Source organism: Peromyscus eremicus, chromosome 10 (genome assembly GCF_949786415.1).
Source record: "Peromyscus eremicus chromosome 10, PerEre_H2_v1, whole genome shotgun sequence".
In the NCBI taxonomy this organism is placed as follows: Eukaryota; Metazoa; Chordata; class Mammalia; order Rodentia; family Cricetidae; genus Peromyscus; species Peromyscus eremicus.
In genome coordinates this window covers 23,763,183-23,787,753 of record NC_081426.1, presented here as the reverse complement: position 1 = coordinate 23,787,753, position 24,571 = coordinate 23,763,183, and the positions used below count along the sequence as shown (strand labels likewise).

At 50.1% G+C, this 24,571-nt stretch overlaps 1 protein-coding gene across 1 annotated transcript; it reads right to left on the bottom strand.

The window, feature by feature from the left end:
- Positions 1–5,573: 5,573 nt before the first annotated feature.
- Npc1l1 (NPC1 like intracellular cholesterol transporter 1) lies at positions 5,574–23,642 on the bottom strand. Its single transcript, XM_059275284.1, has 19 exons — positions 23,592–23,642; positions 21,348–22,876; positions 19,300–19,400; positions 18,630–18,802; positions 18,264–18,392; positions 17,604–17,786; positions 16,937–17,051; positions 16,657–16,784; positions 16,110–16,247; positions 15,807–15,896; positions 12,840–13,030; positions 12,562–12,686; positions 12,002–12,128; positions 11,788–11,843; positions 9,278–9,428; positions 8,768–8,999; positions 8,492–8,605; positions 8,240–8,402; positions 5,574–5,758 (listed from the first exon to the last, which is right to left on the bottom strand). Exons 1-19 carry the CDS (start codon positions 23,640–23,642, stop codon positions 5,574–5,576), a joined length of 3,981 nt encoding a protein of 1,326 aa, XP_059131267.1.
- Between the last annotated feature and the right edge of the window lie 929 nt (positions 23,643–24,571).

The following is a 24,571-nucleotide window of genomic DNA, read 5'->3' as shown; positions in this document are numbered from 1 at the left end:
AGAGAGAGAGAGAGAGAGAAAGCATTGATCATTGCTTGGATTCTGGGGTCCGAATTCTAGTCCCCACACTGCATGGCAAGTGCTTTAACCACTGAGCCATCTTCCCAGCCACTTTGAATAACTCTTTAATAACTAAAGTATCACAAGGAAGAGATCAGAAGTCAGTCAGAGTGGTACACATCTGTCATGCTAGCATCTGTTTGTAGAAGCAGAAGGATTAGAAATTGAATGCCAACCATAGCTACATAGAGTTCTGAGCCTGAGCCACATGACACCCTCATTCAAAAAAGAGAATCAAGGAGAAATAGAATACAAAATAGGAAGGAAGGTTACTTATGAAAGCATTTGCATGAATTGCCCATTCAAAAAGCAAAGAAGATTATTTAACAATAAAACAAAGTCCTCAAGAAAGCTGGGAAATGCGTGATGGCCTGAAACAATGTTTGCTTGTATTCGGCATCCGAGGATTAGCAAGAATACAAAGTAGTGCAGGAAGCATGTGGGTAACTGTGCCATGAAGACAACATTTCTGACTAAAAGAGACTGGGGAGGGGGCTCAGTTACTGAAGTGCTTTCTGTTCAACCATGAGGATCTGCGTTCTGATCATGAGCAACCATGTAGAAAGCCCTGTGTGACAATGTGTGCTTATAATCCCGGTGCCCAAGCCGGGTGGTGGTGGCACATGCCTTTAATCCTAGCACTTGGGAGGCAGAGCCAGGTGGATCTCTGTGAGTTCCAGGCCAGCCTGGGCTACAGAGTGAGTTCCAGGAAGGACTCCATAGCTACACAGAGAAACCCTGTCTCAATAATAATAATAATAATAATAATAATAATAATTGTAGCTAGAGTTTTCCTGCCTTGCCCACAGTCAGGACAAATCTCTGTCTACCACCAGTCCCCCAGCCACTCAGACTCAACCAAGTAAACACAGAGTAAATAACCAAGTAAACAAGAGCAGGCTTCTTGCTAACTATTCTTATAGCTTAAATTAATCCATTTCTATAAATCTATACCTTGCCATGTGGCTCGTGGCTTACCGGCATCTTCACATGCTGTTTGTCATCGTGGCGGCTGGTAGTGTCTCTGACTCAGCCTTCCACTTCCCAGCTTTATTCTCCTCCTTGTCCCACCTACACTTCCTCCTGCCTGACTACTGGCCAATCAGTGTTTTATTTACCAACGAATCAGAACAACACATTTGCCATACAGAACATCCCACAGCAAATAATAATAACAACCCGGTGTTCCAGAGGCAGAGTAGGAGGGTCCATAAGGCAGGTGTACTGAACGTTCAGTCTAGCCAAATCCAGGGTCAGTGAAGACCTTGTCAAAAAAAAGGAAGGAAGGAAGGAAGGAAAGGAAGGAAGGAAGGAAGGAAGGAAGAAAGGAAGGAAGGAAGGAGAAAAAGAAAAACCTAAAATGGAGTAGGAAGCTAAATGTAATTTTACAGTGCAGCAAACACACTACTGTACATTTGCCCAACTCGTTTGAAAACTATGATCGTATGAAAACCTGTAAAGAAATGTCCACTGCCTTCCTCATAACTGCTGAAAATTAGAAGCAGCCCAGTGGCCATACTGGGGAAATGGTTCATAAAATGAAAAGCATTCAGCCATAAGAAGTAACGAGCTGTCAAGCAACAACAACAAAAGCAGCTTATCTTTTTATTATTAGCTGGTGTGTGTGTGCGTGTGTGTGTGTGGTATAGGTATGTATGATGAATGCACACACGTAGGAGGGTTGCCCACGTATCTACATTTGGAGGCCAGAGGTCAACATCATGTGTCCTCAGCAGTCTCTCTCCACCATCACACATCTCCCAGCTTTCCTTAGGACTTTATTTTGTTTATTTTGGTTTGTATCACAGAAGTTTTCTGTTTTAATTTGGGCAGATCTTTTGCTTTTACTTTATGGCTTCTGGGTCTATGCTTGTGAATAGTGTCCCTCCTAAGATTATATAGGCTCCCCTATGTTTTTTTTCTAGAGGTTGTACAGTTTTGTGGGCTTTAAAATATTTTATTTAATATTCATACATAGATATAGTGTGTTTGGATCCAATCTACCCTCTATTCTCTTTCCTCCAGAACCTCCCCAGCTCCATACAAGTTTTCCCTCCCAGCTGCCTGTGCATACTTTCTCTCCCCACAGCCTCTCTCTTTCTCTGCAGTTTTATACCCACTGAATCCATTCAGTGCTGCCTATGTGTGCATGGGTGTGGGACCATCTACTGGAACATGGGTAGCTTCTCAGGGCCTGCATCCCTGGAGAAAAGTGACTATTTATGTAGCCATCAGTTGCCAATACCGCCACAGATAGGGGTGACACTTTGTGAGCCCCTCCCTCATCCATGCTAAGATTTTGGCTGGCTTGATCTTACACAGGTCTTATGCATGCTGTCCCAGCCCCTGTGAGTTCATGAGTGCAATGGTTCTATCCAGTGGCAAATACTGTTTCACTACAGTGGTCCACTCCCTCTGGCTCTTACAGTTTTTCTGCCCCCTTTTCCACGATGATCTCTGAGCCTTGTAGGGAGGGGACGTGATGTAGATGTCCCACTTAGAGTTGAGCATTCCGAAATCTCTTATTCTCTGCCTGTTGACCAGTTGTTGTTGGCTGTATTCATTACCACCAACTTCAAAAAGAAGCTTCTCTGATGAAAGTTGAGAGACGCACTGATCTATGAGTATAACAATAAGGACTTGGAGGGAAGTCTATAACTGTCCATTTAACAGAATAATAATACTAGGTTCTCCCCTATGGCCTATGGCCTAGTCAGCTACAAGTTTTTAGCCCAGTTTATGGTACCAGGCATGTGTGTGTTCTACCTTGCAGAGCTGACTTTAAGTCCAATCAGAAAGTGGTTTATTGGGTGGGGGGGAGGTGGAGAAATAGCTCAGCAGGCCGGGTGGTGATGGCGCATGCCTTTAATCTCAGCACTTGGGAGGCAGAGGCAGGTGGATCTCTATGAGTTCAAGACCAGCCTGGGCTACAGAGTGAGTTTTAGGAAAGGCTCCAAAGCTACACAGAGAAACCCTACTCAAAAAAAAAAAAAAAAAAAAAAAAAAAAAAAGAAATAGCTCAGCAGTTAAGAGTATTGCTGCTCCTTGCAGAGGAACCCACATGGTGGTTCACAACAGTCTGTAACTCCAGTTCCAGGAGATCTGATGCCCTTTTCTAGCATCCACAGGCACTAGTGATGCACATGATGCAAATACATAAATGCAAGTTAAATGTGCATATACATCAATCAATCAATCAGTCAATCAAATAAATGGAAAGGTTCGTTTTTAAAAATTAGAAATTGGTTGGTTAGTCCCACAAATTTCATGTCATTATTGCACCTGTGGACGTACCTTGCTAGGCCAGTTATAGCTGGCTAGGGTCACAGCTGGATATAAGACAGAGTGGGATTTTCTTCCCCAGTAGCATGCATAGGACAATTGATTTGTCCGTTTTTATTGCTAGTGTGATGTGACATGCAGATACTTTATTTTGATCCAAATGACTCAATAGCTGCTCTCATGCCGTATACTTGAAAGGTCTGTTCTTCCCTAATTTGAAATGTCAATGTTAGCAGAATCTACTTTGTTCTTCAAACCCATTTGTTTATCCTGCAGCTGTGGAGTTGTAACAATGTGACTTGTGAGAGTCAACCTCCATTCTGTGGCTGATCTCCTTTAACCAGATTTCCCATCCTTCCTGGCCTGCCAGTGACTCTCTTCAAGATCAACTAGTCAAGTGAGATACACAGGGAGCTGGTAGACCGGAAAGTAGAGAGGAGGTCCCAGAGGTGCTGACTCCTTTCCATCTACCACATCTGCTCCTCAGCCAAATAGGAGCTGGACACAGGGAATGAAAAAGCTCAAAACATTCATCTGGAATGTTCCTTGGCAATCTCACCCTGGCAGAGCACCTTTTCAGAGCTGGTAGTTTACTGAATGGGTCCCTCAATCTTGAATGCACCCTGGGATTCTCCAGCAGGTTCTCCAAATGTGCCTACTTCACAGGCTCCACCAGGTGAGGGAAAAGCCCCGTGTTATAACCCTGCACCTCACGGTGATGGACAGTCCTGCCACCCATCACAGGCTCTCTATTTTCTTGAAAACAGAAAGGAAAAATATAACAAAACATAATATTTCCGTAAATCAGTCCCTGATACACGTATCATTGTATCATGTGCAAAAATTATCCTTAACTCTGAGGGAGCCAGAGCAGGACGTGTGATGGAAACACCACTTCTGTTCACCAAACTTTTATTAAGCAGTCTGTGCTTCTCAAAGAACAAGGCATCTTCTCTGTCTCTGCCAGGTTGGGCAGACTGAAGCCAATGTGAAGCCAATGGGCCTGTGCTCCAGGCACAAGACCCAGGCTGGAGCCTTCAGACAGACACGCAGCTGCCTCTAACAGGCTTAACAGTTGCTGAAGCTACAGGCCAAACTGAATGCCATATTCCACATGAGATCAACCACTACCAGAGTGCTGTGAGAACCTCCTCCTCAGGCCAGAAAGAACAGTGGGTCTTTCCTGGTCTCCTACAATGTCACAGCCCAAGGTGGGGTCACTCTCTGTTCTCGGGATGCGAATGTTAAAAGACTTGCTGTCGTGGAATGGAGACTTGTTTTTTAATGTTCGCAGGGGTGCTGTTAACAAAGGCAGTTGTTAATGTTACTGAAAGTGGTAGCATGCTAGGGACAAGCTTGGAGCTCTCCTTCGCTCACTCCCCTCTGCAGTTCTGCAGTGCTGAGGACGGAACGCAGCACCCCATGCACACAAGGCTAGCATGCTGCTGCTCTACCACTAAGCTGCGACCCCATCCTGGAATGGGGATCTTTTAAATTTTGTATTACATTTTATTTATTTATTGTGTGGGGGTGGGGGTGCCACTGCAGGCAACGTGGACGTCAGAGGAGCAAGGGGGAAAATCGGTTCTCTCCTTCCACCATGTGAGTTCCAGGGATCAAACTCAGGTCATCAAGCTTCCTGGCAATCCCCCTTACCCATTGACCCATCTCACTGGTCCTGGAGATTTTTTTAAAATCTTTTTTAGATTTATTTGTTTTGTACATATGAGTGTTCCACCTGTACATAAATACGTGTACCGCACACGTGCCTGGTGCCTGTGAAGGTCAGAAGAAGGTGTCACATCCCCTGGAACTGAGTTGTAGATGATTGTGAACCACTATGTGGGTCCTGGGAACTGAACCTGGGTCCTCTGTAAGAGCAACAAGTGCTCCTTCACCACTGAGCCATCGCTCCAGCCCCTGGAGATATTTTTGATAAGGGAAGGAAAGGCTGGGTGAGAAATATATACCCTGACTGAGCCCGAGACAAACATCCTCAGCAGCTCCAGGACCCTGGACCAGAAGGAGGAGGCAATCTCACGCAGACCAAGGCCTCAGGGACCTGGTGTGGGAGCAGGGGAGCCACGGCCAATGCTGATGGCTGCTTCACAGTCACAATGCCAGCCATTTTTCCGGAACAACTTCCCCTGAGCCTTGAGGACCACCAGAGGGAAGACCTTCATGTCCCCTCATCAGCAAGAGCCACGGAGCCCGGATGAGCTCCTACTCCATTAAAATTTTTGGCCACTTTTAGGCACAGAGCCAGCAGCACTAGCTCCAGGGGTAAATTCTTCAAAGCTGTGATTAACATAGTCATTAGCAGGGAAGGGGTTCTTCAGGCAGGAGGGGTCTTGGGCTGTTGCTGCCTCTGTGGCTAGTTTCTCCTCCAGTACCAGAGCTGGGTTAACATCAGGTCCTGCGGAAGAGAAAGAAGAACATGTACCCACGGTCAGAGAGGCATGCGGATGCCACAGGCGTCCCAGCCAGGGATGCAAATCCAGAAAGTGGGAGCTGGGCTCCGACTTCACCTGCACCCCTTTGCTCCCGCCTCACCCTGCCAACAGCCATTTCAGCCGGCATTCCCACCACCCTCGCTAGTCAGCCTCAGCAGGCGCGCTCTCTCAAGGGCATCCCTGACAGCCAGTCTCTCTCTACCTGCCTTCCTGGGGCAGTCTGGTACTGACACCACAAGCAACCCTGCTCTAGAAAGCACCGTTCCTTACTCTGTACCACAAACCCAAGGCACAGGGCAACCAGGGCTCTGTACTTACCATGTGCCACTCCGGTCTCTGCCTACACACCCCCAGTTTCAGGGTATTCCCGGCTACAGTACAGCATTGAGGATGATGGGAGGCTTGCAAGGTCCTTGGTGCTCCCCAGCCTCTGTCAGTCTAGAAACTGCCAGTCCATGCCTGGAGCATCTCCCAGGACTGGTACTTACTGTCCCTAACACATACATTCTCCTCCCCAAAGATGGCCAGTGAGATCCTAGAGGTGACTCGAGTGTCACCAAAAAAATAAACTGACGTTGTGGCAAGTATTAACAACTGGCATCGGTAGTCAACATTCCCAGGTTTTCCCCAAGAAAATATTGGATGACAAGGTCAGAGTTTCAGCCACGAGGTCAGTCACTGCAGTGCTGGCAAGATTAGCATAGAGTCAGAAATAATCTAATGACCAACCGTTGCAAGCTACCTGAATAAACAGTGGAGGATGTGAGACAGATGAGGGAAGCACACTTCTCCCTGGAGTGCTTGGGAGTTAAGCACTGTGAAGCGTCATTTCAAATCTACTAAAATCATTATTAGTTCTAATAAGTTCTTTAGACTATGTTGTAAGCACTCCTTCTGCCGTTTGTGTCCCTGTAAATAAGCAAAGATGTTGCAGGATGGGGCAATCCGCCTTCCTAAGCAGCAGCTGTGGGTTTCTTCCTTGCTATTCTGGCTGCCTTGAGAACGATCAGCCGGACAACCCTTATGCCTGCACCTGCCGTAAGATGAACATGCCCCCTGGTGGTGTTGCCGGAGAACTGTTGTAACTGATGCTAAGAGGCAAGGCTGTGATTGGCCCAGAGCACAAGCCAAGTGATGTCATTGATGCTAAGAGGAAAAGCTGCGATTGGCCCAAAACAGAGACTCAGTGATGACAACTGATGTTAAGAGGCAAGTCTGTGATTCCAAACATGTGAACTGTGATTGACCCAAACACACCTCTTGCCAACTAAGCAAGCTGCTCAAGTCTACTCAGGCAGTCTCACGGGCTGCCCCCTGGTGTTGCAACTTGAGTGCCCAACCTCTTGGGTGACCTTTTCTTCCTTTTAGAAGTGTGGCTGAGCTGGTACCGGAACAAAGGAAGTAACATGGGTAGAACACTGTGCTGGTGGCCCACGGTGCAGCTTTAGAGCAGCCACAGCAGGAGGAAGGGTGACAGATGGAAAGAGATGGCAGGGGAGGGCAGAGAACTAGACTCTGAGGAACTGCAGAAGAGAAGCTGTATGCTCAGATTGCCCACGGAGTCAAGTCCCCAGGGCCAAAGGTGTCAACAGCCTGGGCTGAGGGCAGTCACACCGGAGGCCACAGGGCTCGGGGTCCTCACACCCAAGGCCTCCATACGGGCTGCAGTGCTAAAGGTGCCACGGCTGTTGCTCCCAGCTGCCTTCTGCCACTGCTGTTCCTCCTGCTAAACACTGAAGAGCTCCCGTTTGCCTGCTGCCCACGATTCCTACCCAGGTGAAGGGCGGAAGAAAAAAAAAAAGAAGATACAAAAAAAAAACAAAAAAAAAAAAAACAGATGATAGAGCATACAATGGGACAGTGTTTTCAAACTATGAGTTTTTACCCACTAAAGAATCATTAAATGAAACTTGTAGATCAACACCAGAATTTTCAAATCAATGATAGGAAAGAACCAAAAATATCAGAATGCTTTGTGTATTAAGAGAAAGCACTATTTTGTAAGATACCTGTCCTAGTTACATATGTTTGTTTGTGTGCCCACACACATCATTTCTTAGTGTAAAATATATTTCTGTGCTTAGGTGTGACTCCGTGGTACAGCACTTGCCTAGCACGTACAATATTCTGGGTTCTATCCCCAGAAGCACCAGGAAAGTGTGTGTGTGTGTGTGTGTGTGTGTGTGTGTGTGTGTGTGTGTACAAAGGCCATGTTTAAGAGTCCAACAGAGAAGTACAACAGGCCACACAAACAGTGCTGAAGACACAGTCAGTTCCCAAAGAAAGGTGCTTGCAGCATATTAAATGAAAAACAAAAGCTTCCAAAGTAGGACAAAAGGTCACAGTCCCGACCTGGACTCCATGAGTTTTCCAAGGGAGCAGGCACCGTTCTGGTCAGTACTCATAACTGTGACATCCTGGCAGGGGTGGGCACGGGTACTCACCCAGATAGCTGAGGGCAACCGGCAGGAAGACCAGACCATGCAGCAGACCCAGCAAGGTGATCAGGAGGTTGAGGCGGAAGAAGAAGATCTGGATAAGCTGGGCATGGGCAAAGCCCAAGATGAGGATGCCTGGGAAGTTGGTCATAGCCACTCCAGCAAACACCTGGGTGGAGTGTGGGGTGTCTTAGCCAGGAGCCAGGCAGGACAAAAGGGTCAGGTGGAGCACAGGATGACCCACCCCTCTCCACTCACCGCACTGCCCATGGAGACAGTAGCATCCTTGGCCCTCTCCAGCCGGGTAGGCTTGGTGCTTATAGCAAAGGACCGGGTGATGTGGGACACAAACTCCACAGACATGCCCACTGCCTATTGGTGGAGAGGGGAACTTCAGCTGACAAGGCAGAAGACAGGGAAGAGAGCCAGGCAGGTGTCTAGAGCCTACACAGAACGAGGAGGGGGAAGGGGGGAGGCTTATGGGTTCAAATCCCCAACTGCCAAAGGCCACCTGTGACCCATCCTGCAGGTTACCGTGACAAGGTTGATGAGGGACACAGCGTTGTAGCTGATACCCCACACGGCCATGAGGCCGATGGTGTCCACGAGGATCATGATGATAGAGAGCAGGTTGAGGATGCCCGAGCGCATGTCCAGGCCCAGCAGGAGGTAGCAGACCACAAAGGTGGGCACAAAACAGAGAGCGAGTGTGAAGATTCCCTCGGGGAGAACAGTCAGGTACTGCTGATAGAACACATTGGAGATCCTGCCAGAGAGCAGGGCATGGTCAGAGCACCAGCCATCAGGTGGGAAGGACATCCCACCGCAGAAGGAAAACATTAGACTTGGAGGTTTAAGCTGGATGCTGACTCATGTGAAAAAACGGGCAGGCCCCGAGCTACCCCAGGGGACACCAGAGACAACGGTGGTCCTCATCCCTCAAGATCACACAAAAGCCTGCAGCCCCCCAGCATCTCTTGCGTGGCTGTTACCTCCCACATCCCTGACCCAGCCACCCACCCCACCCCCGCCCCCAGTTCTCACGTGTAGGGGAAGACCTCAAAATTTGGGTCTGTCCCAGGCACTTTCCGGAGTCCAGCTGTGATATTGGCTGCTAGCAACCGGGACGTCCGGAGAGCTTCTGTGAAGTCCTGCGAGTTCCTCAGGGGCTTGTGGTAGGCCATGAACTGGGAGGCTGAATGACCCCAGCACATGAGAGAAGGAGAGTCAAAGGTCCCCCCTACTCCCATATCCCAGAGACGGTGACACTGGCGTGATCAGGCTGGGTTCTGGGTTCTGCCAGTGCTGCCTGAAAGTCCTAATTGATTTTCTACAAGATACCTGCATTTTCTTAGTTATTTCTAATGTGTAGTGATTTCTAATGAGTGTTTTGACTGCGTGTATGTCTGGGCACCTCATGAATTCCTGGTGCCCATGGAAGCCAGAAAAGAGCACGGAATCCCCTGTAACTGGAGTTAAAGGCAATTGTGAGCTGCCATGTGGATGCTGGGAGTCAGACTCAGGTCCTCTGGAAGAGCAGCCAGTGCTCCGAACCTCTGAGCCATCTCTCCAGCCCCAAGGCCTGCATTTGCACTTTGTATCAGACACACACACACACACACACACACACACACGTACACACACATACACACACTCACACACACATGCACACACACACACACACACACACACACACACACACACACACACCCCTAGCTGCTCCTGCCACTCTTTGAGACCAAGACTGACCTTGACAGATGAAGCCTAAAAGATCATCCTTGGGGGCTGGAGAGAGATGGTTCATAGGTTAAGAGCACAGGCTGCTCTTCCAGAGGTCCTGAGTTCAATTCCCAGCAACTACATGGTGGCTCACAACCATCTATAATGAGATATGGTGCCCTCTTCTAGCCTGCAGGCAGAACACTGTGTACATGTGTACATCATAAATAAATATTTTTTAAAGAAATCACCCCTGCATACCTAACCTATAATCCCAGTACCCCCAGGCTGAGGTAGGAAAATTAGTGCACGTTTGAGGGCCGCGGGAGCTAGAGAGTGAGATACTGTCTCAAAAGCAAAACAAAACTAAGAGATGTCCCTGGCGAAACCAAATCCTCCTTTGTATGCTTTCCAAACATGCACTGGATTTTACATACAAAGTTATAGACTAATGTGGGCTGTGTGAGACCCTGTCTCAAAAAAAATTAATTTTTCAGTTTGCCTATTCCTATAGGAACAGACTAGAAAGGCAGACAGGCAAACAAAAATGAGTGAATTATTAGAGCGGTGCCTTAGGGATCCTGCCAATAAGTACAATAAACAACATTTGCTAATTGTATTCAGTAGGTATTGTGTCGGCACAGAGAGTGAGGCCATGCACACACAGGGAAAACAAAGACCGATGAGACATGGTCTTAGTGTACTAGGTGCCTGCGAAGCCTGGTGTCAGACCTGAACACGTGCAGGTAGCTCACAGCCAGAGGGATGGTCATCCCCATCCAGAGACATGGTCTAGCGAGTCTCAGGCAAGGCTTGGGCATATCTAACCATTCCCTGATGATGCTGATTCTGGTGTGTGTGTGGGGGGGGGGTCCCTCCAAGAAATAACCCACACCTCTGTCCTTGACACTGATTTCCTTTTGTCCACATGGGTTCTGTCCGCCTTTGCACCCTAGAGACGCAGACCAGGGTAAGGCGGGCTGCCCTCTTGGAAGATAGGAACTTTATAGAAGAGTTAGCTGGGAGGGTGGAATAAGCGTGCTACAGTTTGTAGCTAGTAATTCCAACTCTTGAGTTGTTTCAGTAAAAAAAGGAATTCATGCCGGGCGGTGGTGGCGCACGCCTTTAATCCCAGCACTCGGGAGGCAGAGGCAGGTGGATCTCTGTGAGCTCGAGGCCAGCCTGGGCTACCAAGTGAGTTCCAGGAAAGGCGCAAAGCTACACAGAGAAATCCTGTCTCGAAAAAAAAAAAAAAAAAAAAAAAAAAAAAAAAAAAAAAAGAATTCATTCAAAGCTCCCCCGTCTCCCACGACAGCTCCACCAGGGTACTCAACACTGGTGTGTACAGATGTAACTACAGCGGCTGCCTCCCTGCACAGGGCTGTCGGGTCCTGCCACCTGCCGTGTTAGGCTGACAGCAACCTGGCTCCTTCTCCCCGCCACCCCCACTTCATTCCGCTACACAGAGGCCTCCTACCTCACTTAGCCAGCAGCTGCTGCCAACATCCCCACGTGAGATACACACGAGTGACTGTGTGTCAAGGTGAGTAGCTCCCAAGGATGACATGAGCTGTTAAAAAAAGGCTGCCACACATTCACGGTGGCCATGAACTTCGGGTCAAAGAGTGGGTGAAGTCCTAGCTCATGGAGCTGTGAAGTAGGTTCCCTGCTGACAGGCCCAGGACAGTTACACACACACACACACACACACACACACACACACACACACACACACACACCAGACACCAATCAGACACATACACAGGCACTCTCTTGGGGGACTCCACAGCAGCTAGCTGACTTGAGACCTCCTCCCCAAACTAGGCCACACTTACCTATAACCTGGCCATCTGAGCTCAAATTCACGGAGGTTCTATACGCTGCTAGACCCCTGCCAAGAGGAGGCCAGAGTGAAGGCTTAGTGGGGATGAGACCTTGTCCTGTCGACCCACCCACCGTACCCCAAGAAGGCCTTGCACCCCTGTGTCCACCATCTCCAGAACCCACAAGTCTACCCCATCTCCAGCAGGAGTCACTCTCTGAACCTACCCTTTGGGACATCTGATGTTGGGTGGGTCGTTCAGGAACCAGGGCAGGTACTTGTGAAACTGTTCTGCCGTGGGCCTCACGGGGCCCAGAGTGAAGTCCATGCAGTTTCTTAAACAGTTCAAGGAAGCTGTGGGGAGGGGAGACTCTGGGCAGTGACACACCAGACAGGGCGACTCCTGGCCTGACTCCCACTCGGTGCCCCAATCCAAAGTCCCCCGTTCTGAGGGGTGCACACCTGCCACCCCCTGTTGGGGGAGATGTGTCCCTCTTGGTCCCTACAGGCTGGTAGGAAAGGGAAGTCAGGTCAAGAAATGGGTTGTCTCACAGCTGTATACACAGCACCCCCACATGCGGGGCTACAGTTCCACTCCAACTCCACTGCCCACTGCCCCCAACCAGCATGCGCTATAAGCAAAGGCATCATACTCCAGGAGCTGCACAGGGATGAATGCCAAGGGCCTAACCTGCCTGAACCCTATTTGGTGGGTTCTTTCTTTTCTCTGGCCTCAGTTTCCCTAAGCTGTAATGGACCATGAGCCCCCCTGCAGCCCCACACTCACTATCGGTTGAAGGACAGAAATCACCCTGATTGGGGCCAAAGACATAAAGGCGGCAGCAGGAGGATGGGGTTAGCCAGTCGATGAAGTCGTCCACCCAGGAGGACGCAGCAATTGCCAGATAAGACCTGCAACCAGACAATAGGAAGTGGGTAGAGCCATGAGGCTGGTGGTGACCCCTTCCTGACCCCTGCCCTGGGCTGCCTCTGGCTTTGTTAGAGAAAACAGGAGAGGAGGCAGAGAGGGAGCAGGTCGGGGTGTTGGGGAGATCAACCACTTACTGTTCAGGGAACTCGGTGGCATACTGGATCTTCTGGGTTAGGGAGAAGCTGTCACAGCCCGCACTAGAGCAAATGGCATTCATGCCTGCCTCACTGGAGAAGTTGTAGCCCGAGGTGGTGACAAAGTACACCGGAGGCCCCACTTCAAAGTACCGGTTCAGATAGAGGAAGTAGTCTATCAAGTAGGAGTCCTGGGAAAGAAGAGAATCTGGGAGTCTCAGGAGACCGTACGCGCCCATAATGGCCTTGCCCCACTTCATACAGAGGTACATGCTGAGAAGTACGTGCAAAGGCACCTGCTGGGGTAAATGGAGAGGTATACAGAGGAACACAAGGCAGGCGCTCAGACGTATACACATAGATACACACTCAGCTATGCGTGCTCAGAGGCACATGTAAAGGAACTTAGAAGTATACAGAGTGCATGCACACATACATACAAGATACAGACAGAGGCACACACAGAACTGTGTACTTAGAGGAACGGGCCCTGATACACACATGAAGTACACACCAAGATACACACAGAGAGGTCTCAGGAGACAGCAAGTAGACCAATATATGCATTGTAAGAATTTCGGAAAGAGAAGAAAAATTAAAGGAACAGATAGATTATTTGAAGAAATAATAGCCCAAACTCCCCCAAATTGATGAAAGACATAATACAAACATTAGAGGAATTCAGCAAGTCTAATAGAACAAACTCAAACAAATCTAGCCCAAAGCACATTGTTATGCACTGTCAAAAGCCAGCATCAAAGGGCACTGGAGACAACCCAAGAGAAATGGCTTGTCACAAGGAAGGGATACGATGCACTGGTTTCCACATTTCTCATCAGCAACCTTGAAGAAGGTGGATTTATACATTCAAAGTACTAAAGGGAAGAAAGAATCCCACTTCCAGCAAAACTGTCCTTCAGAGAGGAGGGCTAGGGCTGAAGTTCAGGGGTGAGCGTGCATGCTTGGCATGCAGGGAGTCAGTGGCTTAGGCCTAGCGTGGTGGCGCACACCTTCAGTCCCATGACTTGAGAGGCTGAGCCAGGCGATCTCTGTGAGTTCAAGGCCAGCCTAATCTACATAGTGAGTACATAGTGAGGCAGGGCTTCATAGTGAGACCCTGTCTCAAAAATAAAAGTGTAGGAGGATGTGGTTCTTAGAAGAAATTAAAACATAAGTAAACAGAAACACATCCCGTGTTCATGGTCTGGATGACAAATATTGTTCCAGTATCAGTACTACCGAAGCAAAGCCATCTAAAGATTCAGTGCAATCCCTGTGTATAAATACCAATGACAGTTTTTGAAGAAATCTAAAAATTTCAAGCTAAATTCAAATATAATCTCTAGAGAACTCAAATAGCCCAAGAGGTCTTGACAAAGAACAAATTTGAAAGACTCACACTTTCTGGTTTGAAATTTTACTAATCTGAGTGATTGTGACCCATGACTTTAATACTAGCATTCAGGAGGCAGAGGCAGGTGGATCGCTGTGAGCTGGAGGCCAGTCTGGTCTACAGAGCGAGTTCCGGGAGAGTTAGGACTACACAGAGGAACCTTGTCTCAGAAAGCAAAAAAAAGAAAGAAAAAAGAAAAAGAAGTTTGACTCCTAGCTGGGCGGTGGTGGCGCATGCCTTTAATCCCAGCACTCGGGAGGCAGAGGCAGGCAGATCTCTGTGAGTTCAAGGCCAGCTTGGTCTACAAAGCGAGTTCCAGGAAAGGCGCAAAGCTACACAGAGAAACCCTGTCTCGTAAAAAAACAAAAACAACAACAACAACAAAAAAAAAAAAAAAAGCAAATTGAAACAACTATAAAGCCAGGCAGCAGTGCTGCTGGAGTCTCAAGAGACCAAAGCAAGAGGACAGGGCATTTCAGACCAGCCTGGGCTACAGAGTGAGACCTTGCCTCAGCAAAAGAATCCACCACTACAAACAGATACTACTTGTACCCTGTACAGAGAGAGAGAGAGAGAGAGAGAGAGAGAGAGAGAGAGAGAGAGAGAGAGAGAGAGAAGAAGGAGGGAGGGAGGGAGGAAGGGAGGGAGGGAGGGAGGAAGAAGGAGGAGGAGAAGGAGAAGAAGGAAGAAGAAGGAAGAAGAAGGAGGAGGAGGAGGAGGAGGAGGAGGAGGAGGAGGAGGAGAAGAAGAAGAAGAAGAAGAAGAAGAAGAAGAAGAAGAAGAAGAAGAAGAAAAAGGGAAGGAAGGAAGGAAGGAAGGAAGGGAGGAAGGAGGAGGACGGAGAAGGAGGAAGAAGAAGAGGGAAGAGGGAAGAAGAGGAGGAGGAGGAAGAAGAAGACTAAGACAAAGTGAGCTCCAGGACAGCCAAACAGAGCTGTTACACAGAGAAAAACTGTTTCCAAACAAACAAACAAACAAAAAGGACAGACAGGGTATGACTTTATAGCTTACTATAAAGCACTTTCCCAACAAAGTGGGAGATCCCAGATTTGATCCCAACACTGAAAAAAAAACACAGACAAATAACAAGTGTTGGGCCTGGTGAGTTGGCTCAGCAGTTAAGAGCACTTGTTGCTCTTCCAGAGTACCCGGGGTTCAATTCCTAGCACCCACAGGACGACTCACAACCATCTGTAACCTCAGTCCCAGGGGATCTGACACCCTTTTTCTGATTTCTGCAAGCACCCAGTACCCACATAACACATAAACATACATGCCGGCAAAACACTCATACACGTAAAAATAATAAATCCCCGAACAAGCATCAGTGAGGAATTCACATAGAAGGAAATAGCAGTCCCTGTGTAGATAGCCACATGGAGAGACTTCCAATACAGGGCGTCTATTATGGCCTGAGCCAGCACTCAGCCCTTGCACTTAATAAACATGGATGTAGTTTCCGCGTGGTGCCAAGCCTTGTCTCATGTGTCCTCCCCCAAAAAAAAAAAAACCACCCTCTGGCACTGCTGCCCCTCCCAGGTCTCAGGACCAAGGGCTGAGAAGAGGAAGCTCACCTCGGGCAGAGCCAGTTCCTGGTCCAGCCCCACACTGATGTGGCACATGAGGTAGAGATTTGCTCCAAATAGGGTCAGAAACAGCAGCAGCTAAGGGAGAAACTGGCACATGAGAACCTCTCCCCAAACAGCCTCCATCTTCCCCCAAACTTGAATGGTTTTGTTGGGGATTCTGGGAAACACCCTGGAGTTGGACAGACTCAAGCTGTAGCCACAAGTATCTGCCCTGGACCTGGGCAGCCACCCCACCATGCTCCTCCTGGTCTTTCTCCCAAAGTGGCCCAGCCCCCTCGGCCCACATACCACAACAGGACGGATGAACCCGTGCAGCAGGAAGGGAGCGTATATCTTCCGGAAGAAGCGGAGTAAGAGCCCCTCTTTTTGTTCAGGTTGGGGTAGTTTCCCGTTTGAAAAGCAGCATAAGAAGTCGGGGCGAGAGGCCTAGAGAATGACAACCTCTCAAGACCGGGTCCAAGGCAGACCCCAGGAACCACCCCACCCAGGGAAGCCCCAAAGATGGCCACTATCATTTTTGTTGCTTTTATTTCCTGCCTTAATCAAATACTGAATTTTACATCATTAAAAAAACCACCAGCTTGACTTCTGTTAATGCTATAATTTATTTTGTAAACCTACATACTTTTAGGAGGTTTGATTATACTCCCAAAAATACATTCTCTTTTCTGTGGGAAATTACAGAACACAGAGCCCAAACATCCTCTGTCAGAATAATGCTTCTGCCCCCTACCCAGCTCTCCTGGCTATCTCTGTGGTAGTAATGCCACATCTTCCAGGGAATGTGGGGACCCAGGCAGGGTAAATCCCTTGGTCCTGGTCTAGTTGGCGTTACCTCTTGCCTCTTGCTATCCAGGGAGAGTAGGGCCACAAAGGCAGTCATCTGGAGCAGGAAGTCGAGGATAATCGCTAAGCCAGCGGTCAAGGCAAAGGTCCTCACAGCTGGCATGGGGGTCAGGGCCCCTGTTGAGGGCACAGAGTCTGTCAGATCATCCTGGCATCGTGGGCCAGATGTCAGCACAGACGGTTTAGAGAAGGAAACGCCCACTGCCTTCTGAAAACCTCGCCCCCACATAGACTAAGCTCCTGCGTGGGGAAGGACAGCCCTCGCTCACCTAGAAAGAAGCAGATGGCCTCAGAGAGGCTGCACAGCAGCATGCTGGGGGCCACACTGCCCAGCGTCCGGCCAATGTGAGCCTCTCGCTCTTCCCCAGGCTTCCTAGGCAGCCTCTGTGTGGGCAAAGAGAGGGAGTATACAGGGTTTGCCAAGGTCACCAGACTTTAAAGGCCAGCAGCAGGTTGGTGAAGGACTTAGCGTCCTGGTCAAATCTGAGGAACTGTCAGACCTTCTGGAGACAGAAGAGCCTCCTAACAACTCACAGTCACACTTTCTGCTTCTGTGTTGTGGCCTAAAGAACCACTCAGTGTATAGTAGATATGAAAGGACCAACCATTCTTGTCACTAAGCTCTTGACAGCAAAGAGGTGTTATATGGACTCTGGTTTGTGCTTGCCATGGGATACCACACACAGTAGTGTAAGGCAGGAAGGAATCAGCTCTAATACATGAATACAGAAAGCTCACTGGACAGTGTATGTGTTCAGCTGAAAGCAAGTTCAAGATGACACAAGAAGTCCGAGTGAATTTGTGTCAACCCACGCTACTTCCTACACGTAGAAGGCTGCAAAGAAGAGTCTTCAAGTATGCCAGGAACTCTATGTGGCCTTCGTCTAATGATGATGCTGGGTTGCCAGTGGGTATGAAAAGCCCCTCCCTTCTTACCTGGTACTCAAGAACAAAGATGAAGATGTTGTCTGCTCCCACGGCCAGCACCAGGAAAGGTACCACTTGGATGATAACCAGAGAGGAGGGGACACGCAGGTAGGAGTAGAAGCCCATGGAGGCCACGACTGCTCCCAACACAACAGCCACCCCACCTAGGCCCAGAGTCGCCTTGGAATCCACCTGCAATGCAACTAGGTTCAGCCGGGTGGCTACCAGAGCACCTGCCCAGATTCTCCTTACTCCCCATGTTGGGTGAGGAGCCGTGGGTACTCTTAGTGCTCACAGGTGCTCAGTCCTTCCCACCTCGATAAAGAACCCATGTGTGTGTTAAAGTCTCTATGCTAAACCATCCTCCCTGAGGCAGGCCCGTGGCACCCAAAAGTGCAGTTGTGTCTGGCTGCATCTTCCTAGAATTGTGTTGCATGGCCTTTTAAATGGTAGCTTAGCGTGTGGATAGTGGGGCTATGTTAGAGAGCAGGAAGAAGACTCTGGGCCTTTCAACACAGAGCACATCCAAGAAGTACTACCCTTTGAGGAAATCTCTTGGAACGTGTCTAACTCGCTATGTTGAGGAGCCCTCGCTACGAACGCTTTAGAAGGCCTTCTAGAGATGTCCTAGGCTCTGAGTCCCTCTTGCTCTGCCCTGCCCACTCTCACCACTATTCGGCTGCATTTGGAGTAGCTGCCCAGGGCCAGGGAGATGTACAGGAAGACGATAATGTAGCTGATGGCGAAGATAGGCAGGTCCTGGATGGTGGTGCGGTTGATCTCATCCTCCAGAGAGCGCTAGGAGGACACAACCAGGTCACTGGCCACATACTGGGTTTCTTTGTTGAGTGGCCCACTGATGCTCTGGGGAACTACAGGAGCCTCTAACACAAGCACCATATCAGGGTGGGTCCAGGCTTTCACTGCCCAGGGCCATTCAGGAACAAGTAGAGCCAGGATGCGGATTTGACTGGAATTGGCCCAAGACGATTAGGGATTGCAAACAAGGAAGCCGGAATTCTGCGGGGTCCCTACCTCAGCTGAGAATGCAACTTGGAACTTGTCAGCTGTGCTGTTCTGAAAGTCTTGCATTTCCTTCAAAAAAGCCTCCTCCCAGAGCTTAGCCTGGGCCATGCGGGGATCATCAGCGGGGTAGTTATTGAGCGAGAAGGTTATGATCAGCGCCTGCGCCTCGGAGTAGTCCGTCCCTGGGAAGAGAAACTCTGAGCCTCCCTCCTAGTACACCTTTGCCCCTCAAGTTGTGCCCTTCCCCCATTCCTCTTCCTCTCCAGCTTCCCCACCCCAACAATAGCCTTACCCAATGCCTCAGTTCCCTTTCCCAGCACAAAACCAGGGCTCCCAGGCAGCATTAAGAGATGAGGGGAGGGCCTGGAGAGATGGCTGAGCAGTTAAGAGCACTGGCTGTTCTTCCAGAGGTCCTGAGTTCAATTCCCAGCAACCACATGGTAGCTCACAACCATCTATAGTGGGATCTGATGTCCTCTTCTGCAGACAGAGCACTCGTATACAAAAAATAAATAAATCTTAGAGAGAGAGAGGAGGAGAATGGCAGAGGGAGGTAGGAAGCATCCTCTGCAGCCCCCTTAAGCCAGGCCCCCAGGTCCTGGCAACACCCATCACAGCCATCACCATGGCCTCTCCCTTCTACCTACTATTCCTGCCCCCAAATTGCCCCTTCACTTACCTTTGTACCCCCCGACAGCAAGGAAGGGGAAGACAGGGGCTCCGTAGTCAGCTATGCAGCTCAGACCCAGAGACGTGCCGTCTTTGAACGTGAGAGGGGCACTAGAGGGAAACCACAAAGGGAAAGAGGCTTTCCTGGCCCTGCCTGGTTCCCTTGGCCCCACCCTACCCGAGGCCCTCAACTCCCTGAGTGAGGAGCAAAGGCTTCAGACTGCCTGACCCAGAGGGTTCAAAACGACCATCTGTCCATAAGGTGGTCTCCTGAGGTCCCCTAGTCCATAGAACGAGGTAGGGGCTGCCTCAGGTGTCTCCCTTGGACAGGTACTGTCTCTCTGTGCTTCACATTTCCCCTTCCAGACCTGTCATTACCTCAGCTCCAAATGAGCATCCCAATTAAGTGAGAAAGCCCAGATTTGAGCCGTGACCATCTCCTGCACAGGTCCAGCTGTTCTTCATTTCCTCCCTCCCAGAGCCTGAACCCTCCAAGTGTTGAGTTGAGCCCTGGAGCTCAGAGCCACGTGTCCATAGCTACCCAGCCAGTGCTCTTGGACAGGCTTGTCCTCTTCAACTAAACCCTTTCTACAGAGCACAAAAGCTCTTTACACACATTCTCAGCTCTGAGGAGTATATCAGTCAACAGCACCATCTAAGAGAGCCAAATTGCTGTGTGACCTGAAGCAGCTTACCCTATCTCCCTGAACCTCAGTTTTCCAGTCTATGAAATAAGCATAATCAGCTCACCAAGAGTTTCGAGCATCCAAAATCAAAAAAAGTCGGTACCAGCCAAGCATGTTAGCATAGGGCTGCAGCCTCCATTACTCAGGAGGCTGAGGGAAGAGCGTGAATTTGAGGACAACCTTTCAAATAGTGTGACTCACGATCTTAAAACATAATCAACAAGAGCAACAAAAATCACGCAGCGTCTAGGATGGCTGATCTCCGATGCCTCTCCATGCCCCTTCTCTGTTCTGCTGTCTCGGAGAGATATCACAGACACCCAAGAAGCAGCCCGCACTTGACACTCAGCTGAGGATGGACAGACAGCCAGTAGCATGGAGAGACAGCAGAGGCTTCCTCCTTTAATCTAGGGAATCTTAAAGAATGTGAGGCCTGGGCTCTGCAAGGTCAAAACTGTTTTCATAACAGCACTCATGTCCTTGACTGCTGTAGCCCTCACCTGCTCTTGAGTGTAGGGTGGGCAGAAGATGGCCATTTGGGGCCCTTCACGCTCCACTCCTTTCTCCAGGAGCCCCCACCACTCCTGGCCCTCTCACCACCCTTCCCTTGGCCCAGTGGCCTTGCTGGCACCCTGTTTATACCACCCAACATGGACAAAGCCAGAAGCAGAACCTCAACGGCATCAAGGTATGGGTGAAACTGCCCTAGAACACCTGGCCTGATGCCTGGGACCAGAGACTAGCCAAGTCTTGGTCAAGTCCAAATGAACTTATTTCTAGCCAATTCCTAGGCTATCCAAGGCCCTACAGATCCTGACAGACTCGAGAAAACAAAATAGTACAAGCATAAACACTACCTGAGCCATCACTTTGGGGTTTAAACTAAGACTACGCCAAGGGCAGAAGAGAGGGCTCAGTGGCTAAGTGCTGTTCTTGCAGAGGACCAGAGTTCAGTTCTCAGGATCCACCTGGTGGTTTACAACTGAGTCTTAACTCCAGTTCTTGTGAATCTAGCAACTTCTTCTGGCCTCTGCGGCATCAAGCACATATATAAGCCACGCATATACATACAAAAAATATTTGTTCATATAAGATTAAAATAATTCTAAAAATTTTTAAGACCACAGTAGGGGCATCGTGGACAGAAAGACCATATGGACTTGAGTTGGAAGGACTATTAAGACAAATGTACTGCAGAGAACGGGGATAAGATGGGCGTCAGCTCTGAGAAGAGAGACTCAAGGAGACTCGGACACACAATGGCCCTGATGTGCACACAGAGGCGCTCTCCCTGACTCTGATGGAGCTGCATTCTGGCCTGGTCCTCAGGGGAGCATAGCAGCTCCCACCTGCTCCCCTCAGAGCTACTCACTTTGCACAGTATAGGAAGTGGTCCCTCCAGTCCACCAGGGAAGTCTGGCCACTGAGCGTCTGATTGGCCGTGAGGAGCAGGAGCGTGCGGTTGTTCTGGAAGTACTGAAGGAGGCTGTTGACACAGCAGTCAGAGAGGCTGGTGTTGTGTGGGTTGAGGGGGGCGTAGCAGATGTCCTGCAGGGAGATGTTTCGCTGTGCCTCAGGGGACCACACCTGCAGCTGTCGAAGTCTGTCTTGGAGCTCCAGCAGGTCCAGCAGCAGGTCCAGGGACAGGATCCCGCTGAAGTTCTTGGGCCCTAGCAGCAGGGAGTCGTACCTATAGCTGGACCTGTTCCGAGCTGTCACAAAAACCTGGTTGGTTCGGAAGAAGGGGCCAAAATGCTCGTCGTGGAAAGCCTTCTCTTCCCGGGCTTGGCTTTTGGGGGCCGACCATAGTTCCACGGGGTCTGTGGTGAGTTCTATATAGATCAGGCCTACTGACAAGGCTATCACAACCATTAAGGACAGCGCCAAGACGGTGAGTGGCCATGAGGCCACCCTTGTGCCCCAGCTCTGGAAAAACCGGCCAAGGACGGTATGAGGTGAGAATCTGCTCTTTTGAGGGAGGTTGGGAGCTTCCTGGGGGCCTGTTGTCTTGCCCTTGTTCCTGTTGGAAACCACTCGGAGACGCACAAGGATGGCAGTGAACAACACAAAGACCGAAGTGAAGATAATGATGAGAGCCAGCCAGCCTGGCATTTGACCCATGTAGAAGGAAGGCCTGAGGGCCGGGGGCTGAGGAATGACAGGGCAAGACGCTGCACAGTCCTGGCAGGAACAGGCTGCCAAGTCTGCACCCTGGGTCTCATTGCAGGGTGTGATCTCCCCATTCAGAGGCTGCATCCCATCTGGCAGGGCCTGGTCAGGCTCCAAGAGGTGGAAGGTGATCTCCAGAGGAGCCAGGCCGTTCCCTGTGTCTCCCTGGAAGTTCAGCCAACGCTGGGCATTGCAAAGGGCAGAGCCGTACACCCCACACATGGTGCCCACGGCCAGTGATGCAGCCGCAGGGATGCGCACCCGGCTACAGGACTCATAGGCCTTTTCTGCAAAGCTGCGCTGGTAAAAGGCTTCATAGGCCACCACAGCTGGAGGCTGCCCGGCGTCCCGCTCAGCCACACGGGTAACATTGATGAAGAGGCTCTGGTTAGGGCTGCAAGTGTTGTGGCAGTGCAAGCTCCCAAAATTGTCAGCGCAGGCCGGGCAGCGGGTGAGGAGGGCCTTGGTGATAGATAGGCTCCTTTCTAACGACACCAGCTGATTGGCAGAGCAACAGGCAAAGGTGGTGTTGGGGCCGTTGTACAGGCGGGGACAGATGCGCTGGAGGAGGGCCAGGTGGGTACCTGTGACCTGCTGGGCCGGGGTATTAGACAGGCAAGATACATTGGACAGTGACGTGAGGCCTCCAGACAGCTCTGGATTCTTCCCACACTCGTCATAAAAGGTGCAGACGCCAGCCTGATGAATGGGTGTGTAGATCTCACCCTGGGCCTGCAGAGAAGACCAATAGCACCCATCAGCCCTGAGGCTGGTTGGCCCAGTCAAGCAGTATCTGGGCAGTGAGAGGCCAGAGAGAGTGCGTGGGAAGAAAGGACACCAAATAGGGGCTTGGGAGAGCTATAGGGAGGCTCGTGGGGCCTGTGCTGTGCTTAGGGTGCCAATGGAGGAGAGACACTCTCCCAGTGGATAGTGATAGGGTTATTCAGAAAAGGAAGTGATCTGATAGAGTGTGGCTTTCAGAGGTCATCATGCAAAGGAGACGGAGAGGTGGAGGGACCCCTACTGCTGTCAGTCTGAGTCTCTAGGCTGTACTCCACACCAAGGCCAGGGTCCCTTGTAAAGGGTCTGTACAAGAGCCTCCTGTCCCACATCCTCCATTACCAAATGCTATCACCCACCTCTGAGAGCAAGCCAGGATGGTAACAAGACCTCCTCCCAAACACAGAATATTTAAGGTGATGTTCACCTACGATCCACCTCCAGCACCCAACTCAATCCTCACTTAACCACAGGCCAAGGCCCCATACATTTGCCTCTCTGACCCTCTGTCCCTTCAACCCCTTGACCTGGAGACCGCTCCACCAACACTTCTCTGTGGGCATGGGAAACCTCCCACGGCTGTGTGACCCTGCCTCCATATAAGGTACCCAGCTTGCCTGGCTCTTCATGGGAGGTACTGAGAAGTAGCCACCAGCAACAGACTTACTGAATTCAGGAGTAGGGCCCAGAGCAGCCATCCCCGCAGGCGAGCTGCCATCCCAGGTCCAGGAAGTGATCAAGGAAAAGCAGGGCCAGGTCTCAGGGACAGCTGGGCAAAGCTGAGGATGGGCTCCCGAAGTTACACATTAAGGCAGCCTCCTCCTCCTAGTGACAATCCTTCATCTGGCAAGTTAGGACCAATAGGGCTGTGCACTTCTGGTTAATGATTCACATGGTCTGTCCCCTCCTCTCAGATGGCTCCATTCCATGTACCCCCTCCTTGGTAAACTTCCTAGTGAAGGTGCTAGGGTCCCCCTGAAGTCTAACGTGGCTAGAGCCAGATGGGCAAGAGATGCAGGGTTGTACTTTCACTAGACCGGGTGCTGGCCTGGTTTTGGCCTTGGGGGCTAAAGGGAACCGCAGAACGTCAACATTATCCTGGACTTGGCCTCCAACCTGCACTCTGAACCATTGCCTCTTCAGACCAACATCAAGGATAGGCTCAGACTCACCTCTGGCATCCTAGCAACGGAATAATTGATATTAGCACCTAGATAATAACAAGACACTGAGGGTAAAGTGATTCAGTGACAAAAGTCCCTTCAGGATCTGGGAGGACACAGAATAGAGATCCCTTTGATCCTCTACTCTTCCTCCGCACTCCTGCTCGGTCTGTTTCTTGGCCCTGGCCCTGGCCTAGACCACTGAACAACTCTGGTTAGGCGATCTGGGTGGCCAATCCCACCCAACCTGGGCCCAGGTACATGGTTCGCCTTCTGCTTCTTTCCAGTAGGAATCTTCCAGTCTTTCCTTGGACTCTTGCTATCGCCAAGATGGATCAGGACATTGGCCCCTATTGCTACTGATAACTGCGGCAAGGCCATTCATGAGGCTTACCTGGCAGACAGCTGCAGGGAGGGGCCTACTCCTCATCATCCAGTGTTCCATGGACTCTGGTGGGCTCAGAGGGGAGCTGTCCAGGCTTAG

Bases quoted from the DNA above. Each gene is read 5' to 3' on its own strand.
- Npc1l1 (XM_059275284.1), bottom strand. From the start codon at position 23,642: ATGGCAGCTCGCCTGCGGGGATGGCTGCTCTGGGCCCTACTCCTGAAT. The intron at 16,785-16,936 runs GTGAGCGAGGGC...TGCCCTCAACAG, and splicing joins GGCCATCTGCTTCTTTCTAG to GGGCCCTGACCCCCATGCCA. The intron at 15,897-16,109 runs GTATGTGGGCCG...TTTCTCCCTTAG, and splicing joins GGTTCATCCGTCCTGTTGTG to CTGCTGCTGTTTCTGACCCT.